At 42.0% G+C, this 15,341-nt stretch overlaps 1 protein-coding gene across 1 annotated transcript in view; it reads left to right on the top strand.

Annotated features, from left to right (window-relative positions):
• The window catches only part of MRPS27 (mitochondrial ribosomal protein S27), a 42,915-nt gene extending 35,488 nt beyond the window's left edge, over window positions 1-7,427 (top strand). Inside the window, exons 9-11 of the mRNA XM_071425158.1 lie at window positions 1,147-1,289; window positions 2,770-2,925; window positions 7,018-7,427. Of these exons, the coding sequence (XP_071281259.1) occupies window positions 1,147-1,289; window positions 2,770-2,925; window positions 7,018-7,257 (539 nt within the window). The 3' untranslated portion in view covers window positions 7,258-7,427. The remainder of the gene's footprint in view (window positions 1-1,146; window positions 1,290-2,769; window positions 2,926-7,017) is intronic.
• The last annotated feature ends 7,914 nt before the right edge of the window (window positions 7,428-15,341 follow it).

Below are 15,341 nucleotides of genomic sequence, written 5' to 3'. Positions count from 1 at the left end.
TGGAGTAGTGCCTGTATTTCAGAAATGCGCTTCATTCTTGTCTGAGAGCAATAGTGCTTGGTCCATGACATTGACATTCAGTGAATCAAAAGCTATTTGCTGTTATGTCACGTATTCCAAAGTCTTGCCAACACTAATGGAACTGACCTCTGAGAGAGTAAAAGAAGTCTACAGGCACAGTGGCCTCAAGCACCTCAGCTGTTTTAATGTAGCCATGGTCCATAGGCTCTGTCTGTGCACTTATTACCTTGCTTTTCCTAAACTGTTCTCTTCCATATAAAGAGGGTATCTCTCATAGTTTTGTGTTATTATAGCCAGAGTGCAAATTGGATTGAGAGCTTGGACACAACTCCTGTAAGCTACACTTGAAGAAGTATTACCTGTTTTGCTGACAATAACAAAATCAAAGCCCAAGAGTGACAGTCATTGTAAATTGCATCTACTACGATGTGATGTGTGTTTCCTCTGTTATGCAGGAGTTTCATGATCTCAAGTAATTACTCAGAAGAAAAACCACATTGCAAGTGGTGCAGTACATCACAGGTCCTGCTAAAATCAATGAACACCTTGTGGCACAGACTGTCTTATATGAAGAACCAGAATTTCCTTTTTGCCAGGTGTCCTGTATTTCCTCTTGGGAAGCCTCAGCAGAAACAGGGGTAGTAAACTGAGCACTTAGCCATAACATGAGCTGTTAAGGGTGAGTAAACCCTAGAGACCACAGAAGTAAATCTTAGGGAATCAGATTTAGTGCACACATGGTCCACAGTTGGCTGAAAGGTATGGAGACATTTGTCTGAGATCTTCAGGCATCCTTCTACAAGCTGCTGTTACAAAGCCTGACAACCATAAAGCCTGGCCATTTACTCTGATTTTCATCTGGGCAAAAATTTTGGGTGAGGGGGAATGAGGAGGTACCAGAAACATGCACATAATTAGATGAAGTTGAGCAAAAAAAAAAAAGCGCATTAATAAAATAAGAGTCATGGAAATTCTATCAGAGCAACTTTGTATAAGCGTGTTGTTTTTACCACTGAAGCCAAGACACTTGCTGTTACTGCTAGAAACCAGAGCCAGCCTATACAAGCAAGTTCCATTAAGATTCAGATATTGAAACACTAACAATAAAGTGTGTTTTTATCACAGGGAAGGTGGAGTTGACAAAAGGATTAAGAGCTGTATACAATCTAATGCCACTGATGTGGACACCTGGGTATTTGAATAGAGCCTTGCAAGTGATGGAGAATGTGGCTTCATTGTCAGGGGACATCAAAATCTGTAAAGAGGCTGTAAGTATAAAGGCTATAACCCACTGAACAAGGGGAATTTCATACAAAACAAACTTCAGTAAAACCTGTGAATTCTGTGCCTTGTTAATGAAAATATGCCCTGCAAATTTCAGAGGCCTTTGCAAGACAGAAGTAATGTTTAGAACAGAATCAGTGCTTAAGTTGATGAGCCAGTGATAATGTCTACTGGCATGTCCTTGGCAATGAGTGTGTGCTACTGCCACAGACCATTTCAGTTTTCTAAGCCTTGCCCTCCTTTTAGAGACACCTGTGTCTGTGTCAGAGGAAACGTGGATGAAAAGACACCTTTGTTTCTCAAGTTTTTGAAACTACTCAGAGACATATTTCTTAGCAGTGAGGATGAACTGTCACATCTTGCTCTTAAGGCTAATTGTATGTGTTCTGTGCCCTCAGATGATATCCTGAGTAGTACTGGTCCAAAAAGCCAACAAAATGATTTCTAGAAGGTTTGTACTGCCCTCAGTCAGGGAGGATGGCTAGATTCAATCCATTTATTAGGTTGGCATTACCTAAGGGACTTGGGGCTTAGGAGTGCTGTGGGGAATCAGGCTGATTCTGGAATCAGACAGCTTAGGAGTAACTTAGTTTGCCACTACCACATGGGCTGGAGCATAGTAACATCACTGAGGTATCTCCTTCTCATTACTTTTTCCTGAAGGTGTCCCTGATGTTGGGAGCCTCCCTTTTGCTCATGTCACTGCTAAACTTGCAGTGTCCCCTGACAAGCAGAAGTCTGGGGCACTGCTCAGCAGGTACTCCTACCTATTGCTCTATTTTCTGAAGCTTCTCAGTATAATACTGGACAGTCCAAGACAGGTCACATCTGCGACTTCCACCAATTTTGAGTTACCTCTTCAGGTGTGTGGTTTTGGAGGTATCTTTCTTACTTCAAGTCTGAAGAACTCAACTTAATATACTTGTGATTTTTTTTCCTGAATTCTGAGGAATTCAGGAATTCCTCATCTTGCTCTGGGTTGTAGATGAACATCCTGGTGTTGAAACAGGGCTGTATGTCTCTGGTACTGTAGGTCCATAGAAGATTCTATCTGTCTGCATACCAATACTCTAAAAATAGTAAATGCTATTAATACCTAGAAATGCTATTTGTATAGAGGTACTTTTTACTATTTTCAGTGAATAGCTAAGAACCTGTAAAAGAGGGTTCTTGCTGATTCTTTCCTAATGCTGCATCTCTGTACATACGCAGTTGTAGAGCCCAAAAAGCAATGACTGAGAGCCACACACTCCAAGATCCCAAGCACAGTACAAAATTCTTCCAAGATTGTCTCATTTCCTTTTAGAATTTGGTTTTCTGTTTAGCATATACAGAAGTCATCTCAAAATACAAGGTAATTCATTAAGTTGTTTGAATGCATGACAGTTGTGTTACTTAGACAGTTGTATTACTTAGTGAATCCCAAACACTTGATTCTAACCATGACAAAATGTTATTGTTCAGATTGATGCCTTGGAGACCATTTTGCAGTCGGTCCTTGAAGCTAAACCTGATGCAGAATCTGCTGAAGAAGCCAAAAAATTAGAGCAGAAGTCACAATGTGCAGAGTCAGAAGAAAAAGAGCAATCTAAAGTACCTCAGTACTACAGCCAATTCAAGGTAAGACAGTTTAATTTCTCTAAATATTCTAAGCTGTGGTACATCTCTGTGATGCATACTAGAAAATACAGATGCTGACTTACTATGGCTGGTAGACTGACACCCTTTCAGTGCATCAGGAGTTCTGTTCGGCATTTTTGAAACTAATGTCACCTTCCATTTTCACTTCTCCAAACATGAAGCAGCACCTACAAAGACATAATGCTCAAGGCTACTTGTCTTTTGTCTGTCTGCTGGAATTTTATCTTCACTTTTCATACATGAAAATGATAACTCCAGTCCTGTTTGCAAAAGTATGTCTTTAGAGAGCCATTATCTGACCTTGTGTGGGCTCTTGCTCATTAAAATAAATTGTAATGGGTGTGAGACTGCCTTGAATTTATTGTCCATTTGTGTACATTATAATTATGTTGTATGGATGGAATGTTGTATCTTGTACTTTCAGACTGGAGAATTAAATCAGGTTCATATCACCTTCCTTTTATCTTTAGATTGTTATCATGTTGATGATAACATTAAGAAACACAGAAGGCTGTTCATTAGGACACTCTATATAATAAGTGCATTTAATTTGGTCATCTGATTTTATTTGATCATCTCAAAATTAGCTAAATGAGCTAATTTTACATTATCAACTCTGATTTGTGCTGTGGTAAAAATCAAGTACTTCAGGTTGAAACTTAGCTGGCTTACAGTTCCAGGAGCAGTGCTCTTTCCATAACCCATCAGTTTCCATTGTTTCTGCTGGATGGCTGTGACCTTGGACAGCTGTGCTGGATACAGACTGTTCTAAAGAAATTTCGAAAGTTAAAAGACTAGTGTCCTATGGTTTCAGCTCACACACGCATACACTTCTCCTTTGATTTTTACTTATGTAACTTTGCCACTAATCTTTAGATATTAAACTTGTGTTTAGGCAGTTAAAACTTTTTAATTGAAGTGTTTGGGAATCAATGGGTATTCAGCATATGGTAATTAATGCCTGGATGAAATTCAGTGAATTAGGTAAACACAAGCGTCCTTTGAAGAAAGGAGTGAGAAGTTTTTTATGTGTCTCTTATTGTCTATCCATTGTCTAGCCTTGAAGAAAATAATGCAGAGTGCTCACAATCAGGTCTGAATATCAAATTGGGGACTAGTGCCAAGAACCTAGTTTTCTTCTCTGCTCAACCTTTCCACAAATTTCATAATTAATTCCAATTCAGACATTCCCTGGTGTGGCAGTGAGTGACCTTTGGCCAAAAAACTAGTCCCAGTGTTTAAAATCTGACCAGGAAAGTCTGAATATTAGAAAGACATAGCCACCATGTGACATGTAGACATCCAACAGTGATAAGCCAAAATCTCTGGTTGTGTGAATGAGAAAATGATCTCATGAGTTAGAATGCCATTTCAGCCAAGCCTGAAGGAGTTCCTAGATTCTTCTGTTAAATCCATTAGGCCAGCAACAGCGGCTCTTCCCATTTGTGCCCTGGGACACTTACAGGTGTATTTCATGGTGCACTACAGATCCTACAAGTGTGAGGGAAGGTGGCAGCTCTGAGTCAACCTAGTGATGTGTGCATTCCCGGCTGCTGTCCCAGCACAGATCATCTGCCCCTTCTGTGTAACCCCAGCAGAGGGTTTGCACTTCTGGTGCTGAGAAAAATTCATTTGCACTTTGTCCAGCCCTGCATTAATTAGCTGGGATGCCCCAGTCTTTCTCCTTGACCTTAGATCCAATTGCTTCTGCCTCCTGCACTCCCAATTCTGCTTCACAAATCATACACCTCAGAATGCAGGCAAAAGCATATGGGTTTGCTTCAGACATACACATGCTCCTCCGTGGTACTCCATGGAATGGCCTCTGTGTTTCGTACCAACCTTCAGAAATAACCATTTTTGAAGTCCCTGAAAAAGGCATGGAAGTCTAAAAGATACGGATATTTGTCTTTGCTTCCACTAAAAAAAAAAGAGGACCTGAGAGCATTTGGCTCTTTTCAGAAAAAGCTGTTAGAGCTGTAATCTAGACTCTGACATTCATTTGGGTTGTAATTACCTGTTTTCAGATGTGCGCTGAGGCTCACTGCTCACTATAATGTTCTTCAGGCAATTCTTTCCATCTGTGTCAATGATCAGTAGGCAGCAAACATTTTGTCACATAAATGCTGGGAATACCTTCTCCAAAAGCAATGCACCCTCTTCCCTAGCTTGTCTGCATGCAGAGCTGTGGAGACTGCTTATAAAAATTATGATTTAACCATTTAAGGAAGTGCTCTTTTGGTACCTGTGGGACATACAGCCTGCTTTCCTAAATCAATATTACAAATGTAGAGAAGAGCAGGAAGTATTCCAAGATACCAGTGATACCAGTAATGGCTTAGGAAACAAGACCTGCTAGTTTACAGTTTATTGCCTTTCTGTATTTCAATTTCCTGTGTTTTAAGTTCAGCCCTTTTTCAGCACATCCTTGGTAGAGTATAATAGGAAGAGTGTGAATGATCTAAACTAGTTACATATCTAATCTATGAACATAGTTGTCAAGTTTCTTCCCCAAACCCAAGCTGTACAGTCTGTTCAGTTTTCTCACTGATGCCTTGTGTACCTACTGAGACTAATACACCTAAATAATTTATTGAGTTTTGTTTTAGTCCATTGGCCTTGAAGACATTGGCTTTGTCTTCATTCTTTATCATAAAATCAAAAAAGAGACAGAACCAAATACGCAAGCCACTCAGACCTGCTGTCTAGTATTTTAAAGTCTTTAATCTGCTGTCTGTCCAGTGCAGACCTTCAAGGTAAAGCACAGCAAAGCCTGCAGTTGTGTTGGCTGAGGGAGAGAGAAGTGGAGGGCCTGAGAGGGGACGTAATAGTTTCCTGCCTAAGAACAAGGCAGAGCTTCCAGGTAGGAGCTGAGGGGATATGCATTTTCAGATTATTGCCAGTGTGAGCCTGGATAAGAGGAACACTGTGGATCAGCTGCATAGTGCATAAACTTTCAGTGATAACTGGAAGTATGGATATCTGCATGGCTCTAGAACTGCCATTTTGTTTGGAGGAGAATGATCCTCACATTTTTGTTCCATTGTACTACAATGCAAAACGAGTTTCACTCAAATGAAGAAAATACAGATGTACCTTCCATTAGAACACATACTTACTTTAAACATTTTTGCAAGTGCTGGACTGGGTAAAGTGTTTTATTTGAAAGAAGAATTGGAAAAATGTGTTTTCACCTAATGAGCGAACAAGGCATAAAGAATTTTCCACTGCTGTATTATCTTCTCCTTGGTTGTGTATCTGCACTTTCAAGGAAATTAATCAGAATGTTAAGGAGCCATCAGACTAAAGATCACAGAAAGCCAGAAATAGTATCACTGGATGATTCATCATCTTACATGTATTAACATGTATTTTATGCTGCAGGAAATCTATATAAGTAAAAGCTTATAAAAGTAAAAGAAAGAAAACTGGAGTTCCTTTCTGAGGCTTTGCTTGTAGAACATCACTGAAAAAATATCACTTGCTTTAGCAGTGTTGTATAATCTGTGTAAGTGTAGTCACACCTCAGACACAGTAAGCTGGGAAGAAAAATTATGGGACTTATTTAGTATGCAGTTGGAAGGAGAACATTTGAAGTGATGTGCACCTGTTGGGAAGGATGCTGATGCAGGCAGTGTGGCTGAAATCTTGCAGTTGGTTTTGAGGCAAGACACAAACCCAAGGTGTCTAAGTAATATTTATTGTGGTTGACTGAAGAGCTGATCTTTGTTAATACCAGATAACTGAACTTGGAAAAAGAAGAGAATTTGAATAGTTAACGAAAATGAAATTTCATTGGTTCAGTTTTGTTGCTATAAAGACAAATGCTCTAGAGGTTAACATTTCAAGAAATGGTAGCAACTACCACAGCTGAAACACTTCTCTGTGATAGTAATCTGGCCTGTATAACAGCAGCAGCAATACTACTACTACTACTACTACTATTACTACTACTACTAATAATAATAATTCAGTGATATGTTGGTTGTAGAGAAGTATTTTGTGTCTGATTATTTTATGATTGACTGGCTTTCTCCTTGACACTCCTACCAAATCTCTTTTTTCTGACAGGAGCTGTACTCCAAACTGCATTCACTTGGCAAGGTTGAATCTGAAAGCTTGTTAACCCTGACCACCCAACTTGTCAAGCAGAAACTGCCAGAATGTGAAGTGGAAGACATTGCAAAATATGAGCAGAACCTCAAGAAGTGGGAAGAACTACAAGTACTTCTCATTGAGAGAGAAAGAGAGATGAGAGAACAGGCTAAGCAGGAAATGGAAGCTAGGAAGCTAGCTAAAGCATCTGCTTAGTACTGGAACTAGGAATGCAGTGGTATGCACTCCTCTGTCAGTGAACTGAAGTGCTTACCATTATTATTATTTCAGTTCAATCATGCTGCAGGTGTGACTGCTGTATGCAAATTAAGCATCCCATTTTCTCTGTTTCCTGAAGTAAAGCACATGTGGTTTAGAAATCTTCATCCTGTATATGATGTGTTTTCTTTCTACCATCAACCAGGCAAGAGATGGGATAGAGACAACACAAAGAAACAAAGACATAAGGAGTAGCTTGCCTGTAATGAAAGGTCTAGAAGGGTGGAAAGAAGAAAAGGGAAGAATTTCAAACACAAGTTGTTTCTGAAGGGGTTTCTCACAGGAAAGAATGCCTTTGCTACTCTGAACTGCAGACACTAAGAGGATTAACATGTATTGATTGGGTTTTTTTTCTTTTTCCCAACCCATTTGGAAAATTCAAGCTTCTATGTATGGAGTAGGAAGGTAGGAAGCCTAACTTTAGGCTATTTTTAAAACCACAAGGAGTTTCAGCCTAGTGAGTTAGCACTTGAATATGCATTCAGATGTGTCTTTACTCTAAGGATGTTAGAAATTTCTGCATTTACTGGTGCTGCTTTGCTCTATTTCTAGTCACTAGAGAAATGTGCAATCACCTCGGCATGCACCAAGGAGCCTCATACTGCAGTGCACTTTGCTTTTATATTCTGGGCACTGTTTCATGGGGTTTTTGACCTAATTCCCTTCACGGTCCCATGCCCCATTCTTCAAATCAGTAAAACAATGTAGCTATTCACAAGAGCACAGGGAAGTGGCAAGGCAGGAAAGAATCATAGTGCATCGATTGTGGTTGTGATGCATCAGCATCCATCTCTTCATACATTCCCACTGAATCTTGTCAGCTGCAGCCAGCAACTTTTTGGAGTGCACAGTGGGGCAAGATCCTTTAAAACAGGGAGACCTGAGCAACAGCCATGCTGTAATTGCAGTTTGTTAAGGCAGCAGCACTGTTGTCTCATTGTGCTTTACCACAGGGTCTAAATAAGCATTTAGAGTTTTATTGTGCATCTGTGTAGTTTTGCAGTGATAAAACTCACATCACAAACCCCACTGTAAATCCAGTAGGAACATGCTGCAGACCTGTGAACTTGTTTTAAGTGTAGGAAAGCATACATTAAATACACCAGATACCTTTCTTAGAATTCCCAGCAAACACACTCAGAGCCTGATTGCTCTTTCATGTCTAGGAAACTTGATACTAAGGTCCCTGACCCCATGTTGTCAGCATCTCCTGTAGTTTATCCCATAGAGCAACAAGAGAGTGCTGTCTCCAGACAGGTAAGTGGATGATTTTTTGGCTTGCCTAGCAGTGGAGTTTCCTGGAAAACTTTTGAGAAAAGTCTCCTGAATTTTTTTTCTCTTTCTTGGTCTAAATGCTGTTGGATTACTAGGAGAAGTTAGGGAGCCGTAAGGAAGGGTAGAAAGCCAAATACACTCTTAAGAACAATTTCCTTAAAACTAATCGTTTTAAAAAGGTCATAGTCACTCCAAATTGGGACACAAGAGAATGGAGTATCCCTTCCCTGACCACTATTTCAGTTATTTAGTTTCAGAACATGATCTGTAGCTCCAAAGGTTTTGCGATCACTCCTGCATCCAAATTCCTGTATGAGCTTCTCTCTACAGGCATCATCTTTTGGGATCTTCACTACACCACAATTTTACACATTTCTCCTTGGTTATTGTTGGCCTCTTGGCAGCACAAGGAGCCTGTTTCGTGGGCACCTCCACCCTCCCTCCCTCAGCCTGCTGGTAGATACACTAGGCTGCTAATGCTAATTGAGCTTCCAGCAAGCTGCCAGCTGCTGTATCCCTGCTGTCTCACAGAGTTGGCTTCACTTCTACCACAACTGCCCCCCCTTCCCATTTATTTAGACTTAACTATTACAGCAATAGGAGAAAAAAAATCCTCCTGTGAGCTCTGAGTAGCCTGCTAATGAATATTATAGGTTGCCTCTTTGTTTTACTCCAGGCATGTGGGTTGGAATTCTCTGACAACAGTTCAAAGCATAAACCAGTAGGTACAACCTTTCTCTGCCTTTTCGCCAGTTTCCTCTCATATCCCTCACTGTCCTTGAGAGAAGGGCATTTCTTTGCAAAATGCTTTGCAGGCAGCAAATCAGATTAATGGGGCCAGATGAAGGATATCAAACCCAAGACCAGAGAATCCAGAGCAGAGGATCCAGATTATTTGTGACATGAACCAAAAGCCAAGCCCTCACATGTATCTGTCCCCTTGGTATCACCCTGAGTGAGATGCCACTTTTGACACTTTGACCAGCTGGACCAGCTGCACACTAGGGACCTTCTTCCCCTTAGGCCCCAGCTAAGTATTTCTCCATGGTCCAGTAGCTACTGTCCTGCTCCTCCCCACCATAGGTTTCGCCATGGTCTCAACAGCAACCAGTTTCTAATGTTTTGTCTAGTCAAAGTCTTTTCACACTTAGTAAATCCTTACATGTCCAATATGTGTACCTGCACCCTCCTGAATTCTCCAGCAATCCTCATTGCTACTCCCTTTTTGATCTCACCTGTAATTCCCTTTGAGTTCCTCCTATGTATCATCTCACATTTATTTCTTATCCTTTTCCAAGGAGGCTAGCCATGTGTCTGCCCTGCAGCCACATCTCAGTGGTGCAAGCAGCTTGGGGTACCAAGTGCTTGGGCACCCTGTGGTTTGAGGACCATGGGTACAGCTGAATCTCAAGATGCTCAAAACATGTATTAGCAAATGAAGCTGGAGGGAGGGGAAGAAGGTACTCTCCTCTTTGGTGCTCTCTCCTACCTGCTGGCTTTGAGCAAGGTCAACAGTAAGACAAGTTGTGAGACAGGCTAATTCAGAGCCCAGTGCTGTTCAGTGCTGTTCGTCTTCCCCAGGAAGACACATACAGTAGCTCTGTGCCAAATGCAACAGCATGAAAAATCAACACAATATCAGCTAACTCAGCTTAACTTACCTGATTTTCTCATTCCCACCCCAGGAAATCTAAGACTTGATTATTTGCCCCCTTGCATAAATCATGTTGCACACAGAATGTGTTTTTTTACCTGCTTGCTGAATTACTTCTAAAAAAGAAGTTTGAAGCAGCACCTAGGAGTGAAACTGGGCCCCAAGTAGTCAAAAGCCTTTCCGTCCAGATGCCTGCAGCCATGTGTGCTCTGCTGTGTTTGCCGTCACCTGCTGTGATGCAGCTGTCCACATTTAAAAGGAGGAGGGGCAGGGAAGTCATACAGCTTCTTTTGATCTGCTGCTGCTTAAATATGAGCTCTGATGCTAAGGGAAGAGTGTGGATGTGTTTTTATATATGCGTATTAAAAAAACAGCTTTGTGCTCTACAAACACAAAAAGCTCTGAGTCCTCCAGCCCTGCTCCCTGGTGCTTGATTTGATGTTTGATGCAAGCTCACAACCCAATGAGCACTTTCTTACTAGGATGCTAAGGTACTCTCAATGCTTTTTGAAGCATTTCTGGTTCTTGCTGTCCTGTTTCAGACAGCTGTCTAGACCTTTCTATACATGAATAGGACTGGCTAAATCCCTCCTGGAGGGGACATACCAAAATCTTTCTTAGCAGTAACACTAGCTCATATTTTTGGAACACCTCTCCTGGAAATGTTCCTTCGCATCCTGTTTTCGTTTAACTACAGCTGTGATTAGGATTAAAGTTATTGCAGTTTTCCCCTTGTCAGTGTATTTCTAAATCAAAGTACTGCATCTTTTTTCTTGCAAGCTTTTGAATAATTTCCCTGCTCATTCTTCTCGTGTTTTTATTGCTAAAGGCAGGGGAAAATTTCCCGTTGCTATATGCATTGGCTTGCGTAGTCACTTAGCTGTGATAAGCAGCCCAAATAATACCTGACTGTGGTAGTGTGTGTGGCACAGCATTTCCAGACTTGCACATGCCAGTGTGAACAGCTCTCCCGTGTTTTCCCAAGTCTGGGAGAGACCCATCAACAATACTAGCCAAAAGAAACAGAGGCCAATACAAACGCAAAACCTGCTTGGTATGTTGGTAAGAATTTGGCTGCTCTTAGAAGAAAAAAAGCATCCCAGTTCAAACTCATGGCAGACACAAAATATGCTGCTGCTGAGGCAAGTAAATATGTAACTGCCAGTGTTACTGGCAGAACCGTTCCAGCAAAGCACTGAAGGTCATTATCCATTATTCACTAGAAGAGAATTACATATTTATACCCTTGCAGCTCAAATAAATGTTGCCAGAAGCCTTGCACAGATGGGCCCTATTTATGGTAACACCTGACCTTGCCAAGATAAAGTTACAAGATGCTTTCAGACTGGGTCATATGTTGTGTCCTACACACAGTGCTGGTGTCAAGCACCTGTTCCTTCCCTAAGTGGCCTGTCCCAGCTGCTTGCCTGCCCATCCCAGAGTTCTCTGGTCACCCTTAAATGATAGGACTAGGATGATGATGCTTGCCAGCTTTGGGTGAAGGTTGGCTGCTACAAGGGAATTTCTGGCCTGAGCAGTCATCACTGTGCTGTTGAGACAGACGGAAGACAGTCTGGGACACAGGTTAGCAAGTGTCCTCTCTTCCCCTGCCTCCTCGGGAAGCTGGAGTCAACAGTTACAAAAGGGAGTTGCACCACTGATTTAAAAGGATGCAAGATGTGGTCCACTGAACAGCATCCACTTTTGCTGAGGTTCCTGGGTCAGTTTAAACTACAGTTCCTGAGGTTCCTGGGTCAGTACAAACTACTATTCGGTCCTGCAAAGTATATTTGAATATTTGAACACATCTGTGGAGAGTAGAGTTAAATTTACCTTTCCAGAAATTTAATGATAGGAACTTTTGAGATGAGGAAAAGGCTTTTCAACTGTAAAAGAGAAGCTACTGCTATACTGCTGACAACATGAACTTGTGACAGTGACTCTTTCACAATAAAACCATGGAGAATGAAGTATAGGTCAAAAATTAGTGACAAACCATTAATTCAAAAGTAACTTTAGATGCTAAATGTGGTAGAAAACTGTGCCACCTACTCTGCATCAGTGTCCCCACAGAAATCAAAGTTGTCACTGAACTCAGCTAGCAATTGCATAGTACTGAGTCATGCTACTCTTAAACCTTTCTGATGAATCAAGTCCATTCTACCCATTCGAAATTTAAAATGGCCCAGGTACAGAAATAATCTTAGAATTAGACCTCCAGTGACTAGCACATGACAAAATTCAGCTTTCAATATATCTTGCTTATTGCAAATTTTGACAATTCCTCCTTTAAGTGATTTGGGCAAAGAAATTTTCAAGCCTGTTCTGATCCTTACACACGGTAACTCCTGGTATAATTTCAACTTTGGAAACTGTAAACTCTGTCTGGGTACACTGACTTGCACTCGCAAGGAGGGTTCATATTAAGTATTTAATTGACTTGGTGGTTCAGTTTACCTTCAGCTGTTAGGAAAGTAGCACAGGTGAGCAGCGGTAAAATAACATGAGGTTTGTAAAAGCTCAATCAAAATTAATTTCTGGACCTTAACAGGTACAGAGGATGCAACTCTAGTGCATATAGGCATTGTTATCTATGTTTAGCTTTGTTTGTATTAGGGCATAAGCTCCAGATATTTCAATTATCTTTTCTGTGTGATTCACAAGCACAGGTGATGGACAAATCTGCATGGAAAGTGACTCCACCACCTCCCCGGGAATTCTAATGCCCGATCGATCACCCCTTCTGTGAAGAAATAGCTTTTAATGTCCAACCTAAACCTCCCCTGATGCACTAAATTTAGGACTGTGTCCTCTTGCCCTGTCACTGGATGCCTGGGAAAAGAGTCCAGCTCCCACCTGGCTACACCCTCCTTCTGGGAGTTGTAGAGAGGGACAAGGTCCCCTCTGAGCCTCCTCTTCTCCAGGCTAAACAACCTCAGCTCCCTCAGCTGCTCCTCACAGGGCTTGAGCTCCAGACCCTTCACCAATCTTGTTGCCCTTCTCTGGACATGCTCCAGCACCTCAATGTCCTTCTTAAAATGAGGGCCCAAGAACTGGACACAGGATTTGAGGTGTGGCCTCACCAGTGCTGAGTACAGGGGTACAATCCCTGCCCTGCTCCTGCTGGCCACACCATTGCTGGCACAGGCCAGGATGCCATTGGCCTTCTTGGCCACCTGGGCACAGCTGGCTCATGTTCAGCTGCTGTCACCAGCACCCCCAGGGCCTTTCTGCCTGGCCACTGCCCAGCCACTCTGTCCCCAGCCTGGAGCTATGCCTGGGCTTGTTGTGGCCAAAGTGCAAGACCCAGAACTTGGCCTTGTTAAACCTCATATTCTTGGCTTCTGCCCATTAATCCAGCCTGTCCAGGTCCCTCTCCAGTGCCTTCCTACCCTCCAACTGATTGACACTCGCTTCCAGCTTGGTATCATCTGCAAATTTGATCATGGTAGACTCAATCTCCTCATCAAATTCATCAATAAAAATACTAAATAGAACTGGCCCCAACACTGATCCCTGTGGGACACCACTAGAGCACAACTGGATGCAGTACTGTTCACCACCACTCTCTGGGTCTGGCCATCCAGCCAGTTCTTAGCAAAGGGTGCTCCTGACCAAGTTGAGGGCTGCCAGCTCTTCCAGGAGTGTGCTGTGGGAGATGGTGTCAAAGGCACACACAGCACAACAGAGGATGGTATGTGCTAGTGCAGACTAGTCACATCTGTGGAAGATGAATAGTGACTATGACAGCAGGCAGCAGTCAAAAACTGCTTGCTGAATTAAGGACATGGGAAATGCTTATGGGCTCAGAGATGCTTTAGAAAGCATCATAGGAGTTTTGTTGCAATGTTGGACAGAAGCTGGATCTATGGCATGTCACTGTAGCTGTTAATCAGAGACCCCTCAACACCTCTTTTTTGCCACATCCTGGGTGTCTTAGGTTGCAAATGCAGGACTGGCCAGGGATGTGCATTCTGTTGCCATCTCTTAGAGGTGGGGCAGTTATCTTCTGTTAATTGGGCCATCTGTTAAAACCAGGTGGGGCAGTTTTTCTATATCTCTTCAACAACCAATCCTCCCTCAGGGAGATATCTTCTGTTGATGGGCCACTGAGAGTCACTCCATGGCTGATAAAATTAAATCATCCCATTGTGAGATGCTCCATCCATGGGGAGGAGCCAAGCATTCCTACTTGGATATAATCTGAGACTTGGAACACCAAAGCAGCTTTTTCCCACTGGATTCCCAGAAGAAGACCAGGCCCATCTACACTGCCACTGGACCTTCAGAGGAAATGTACTCCCTTTCTATAGGCTCATTGTTTCAACAGAACCACATCTGTCACTCCAGGAGGACTGCAGCCAACATCTAATCAGACTGCTACCAGCACCCTGGTAATATTCTGATTCTGTCAGTGTTGTTTTGTATTACTGCATTTTTATTTTTATGAACCTTGCCTGAGAGCCCCTTAATTTCAAAATTACAATAATTTGGAGCGAGGGGGTTTACATTTTCCATCCCAAGGGAGGCTCCTGCTTTCCTTAGCAGACACCTGTCTTTTCAAACCAAGACATTGGGGACAATGAAAAGCTAAAATTTCCTCCTATCCTCAGAACACTAGAAATCAAGAATGAATAGTCTACCAGTCTAGGATGCCACAAGATAGATCCCCCATTTTTTATAGACTGAAAAGATCTGAGGAACCACCATGTACCCATGGAATCTGAAATAATACTTCATAAGCTGATTGAATTTGTTAAGCTGTGTTGAAGAAAGCTTTCATTTGTCATCTAGAAACAACAAGCCAAACACCACATACCAGGCAGGCCTGGCCCCTGTTACACCTATGAAAATCCAGAAATTTGCTATGCAGCTGCAAGTAAATGACTGGGATTGAAGCTTGACCTGGTCTCCCTTGCACAGTCATTTTAATATATCTTAAGTAGCATCAGTTACTCTACCACAAAGCTTAGAAAACCTTGATATACTCATATGCAGAGTTATAAGATTTGCAGCACTTGACTTCCCTTATCTAGCCATCATTTTTCCCTATTTCACCATGCTCAGCCCAATTCAAGCAAAGTACAGCATT

The sequence above is a fragment of the Agelaius tricolor genome, unplaced genomic scaffold (genome assembly GCF_023055355.1).
Source record: "Agelaius tricolor isolate 1412-34295 unplaced genomic scaffold, bAgeTri1.0.p SCAF_4, whole genome shotgun sequence".
NCBI lineage: Eukaryota > Metazoa > Chordata > Aves > Passeriformes > Icteridae > Agelaius > Agelaius tricolor.
The sequence above is the reverse complement of the archived record's forward strand: the minus strand, read 5'-3'. Positions and strand labels throughout refer to the sequence as shown.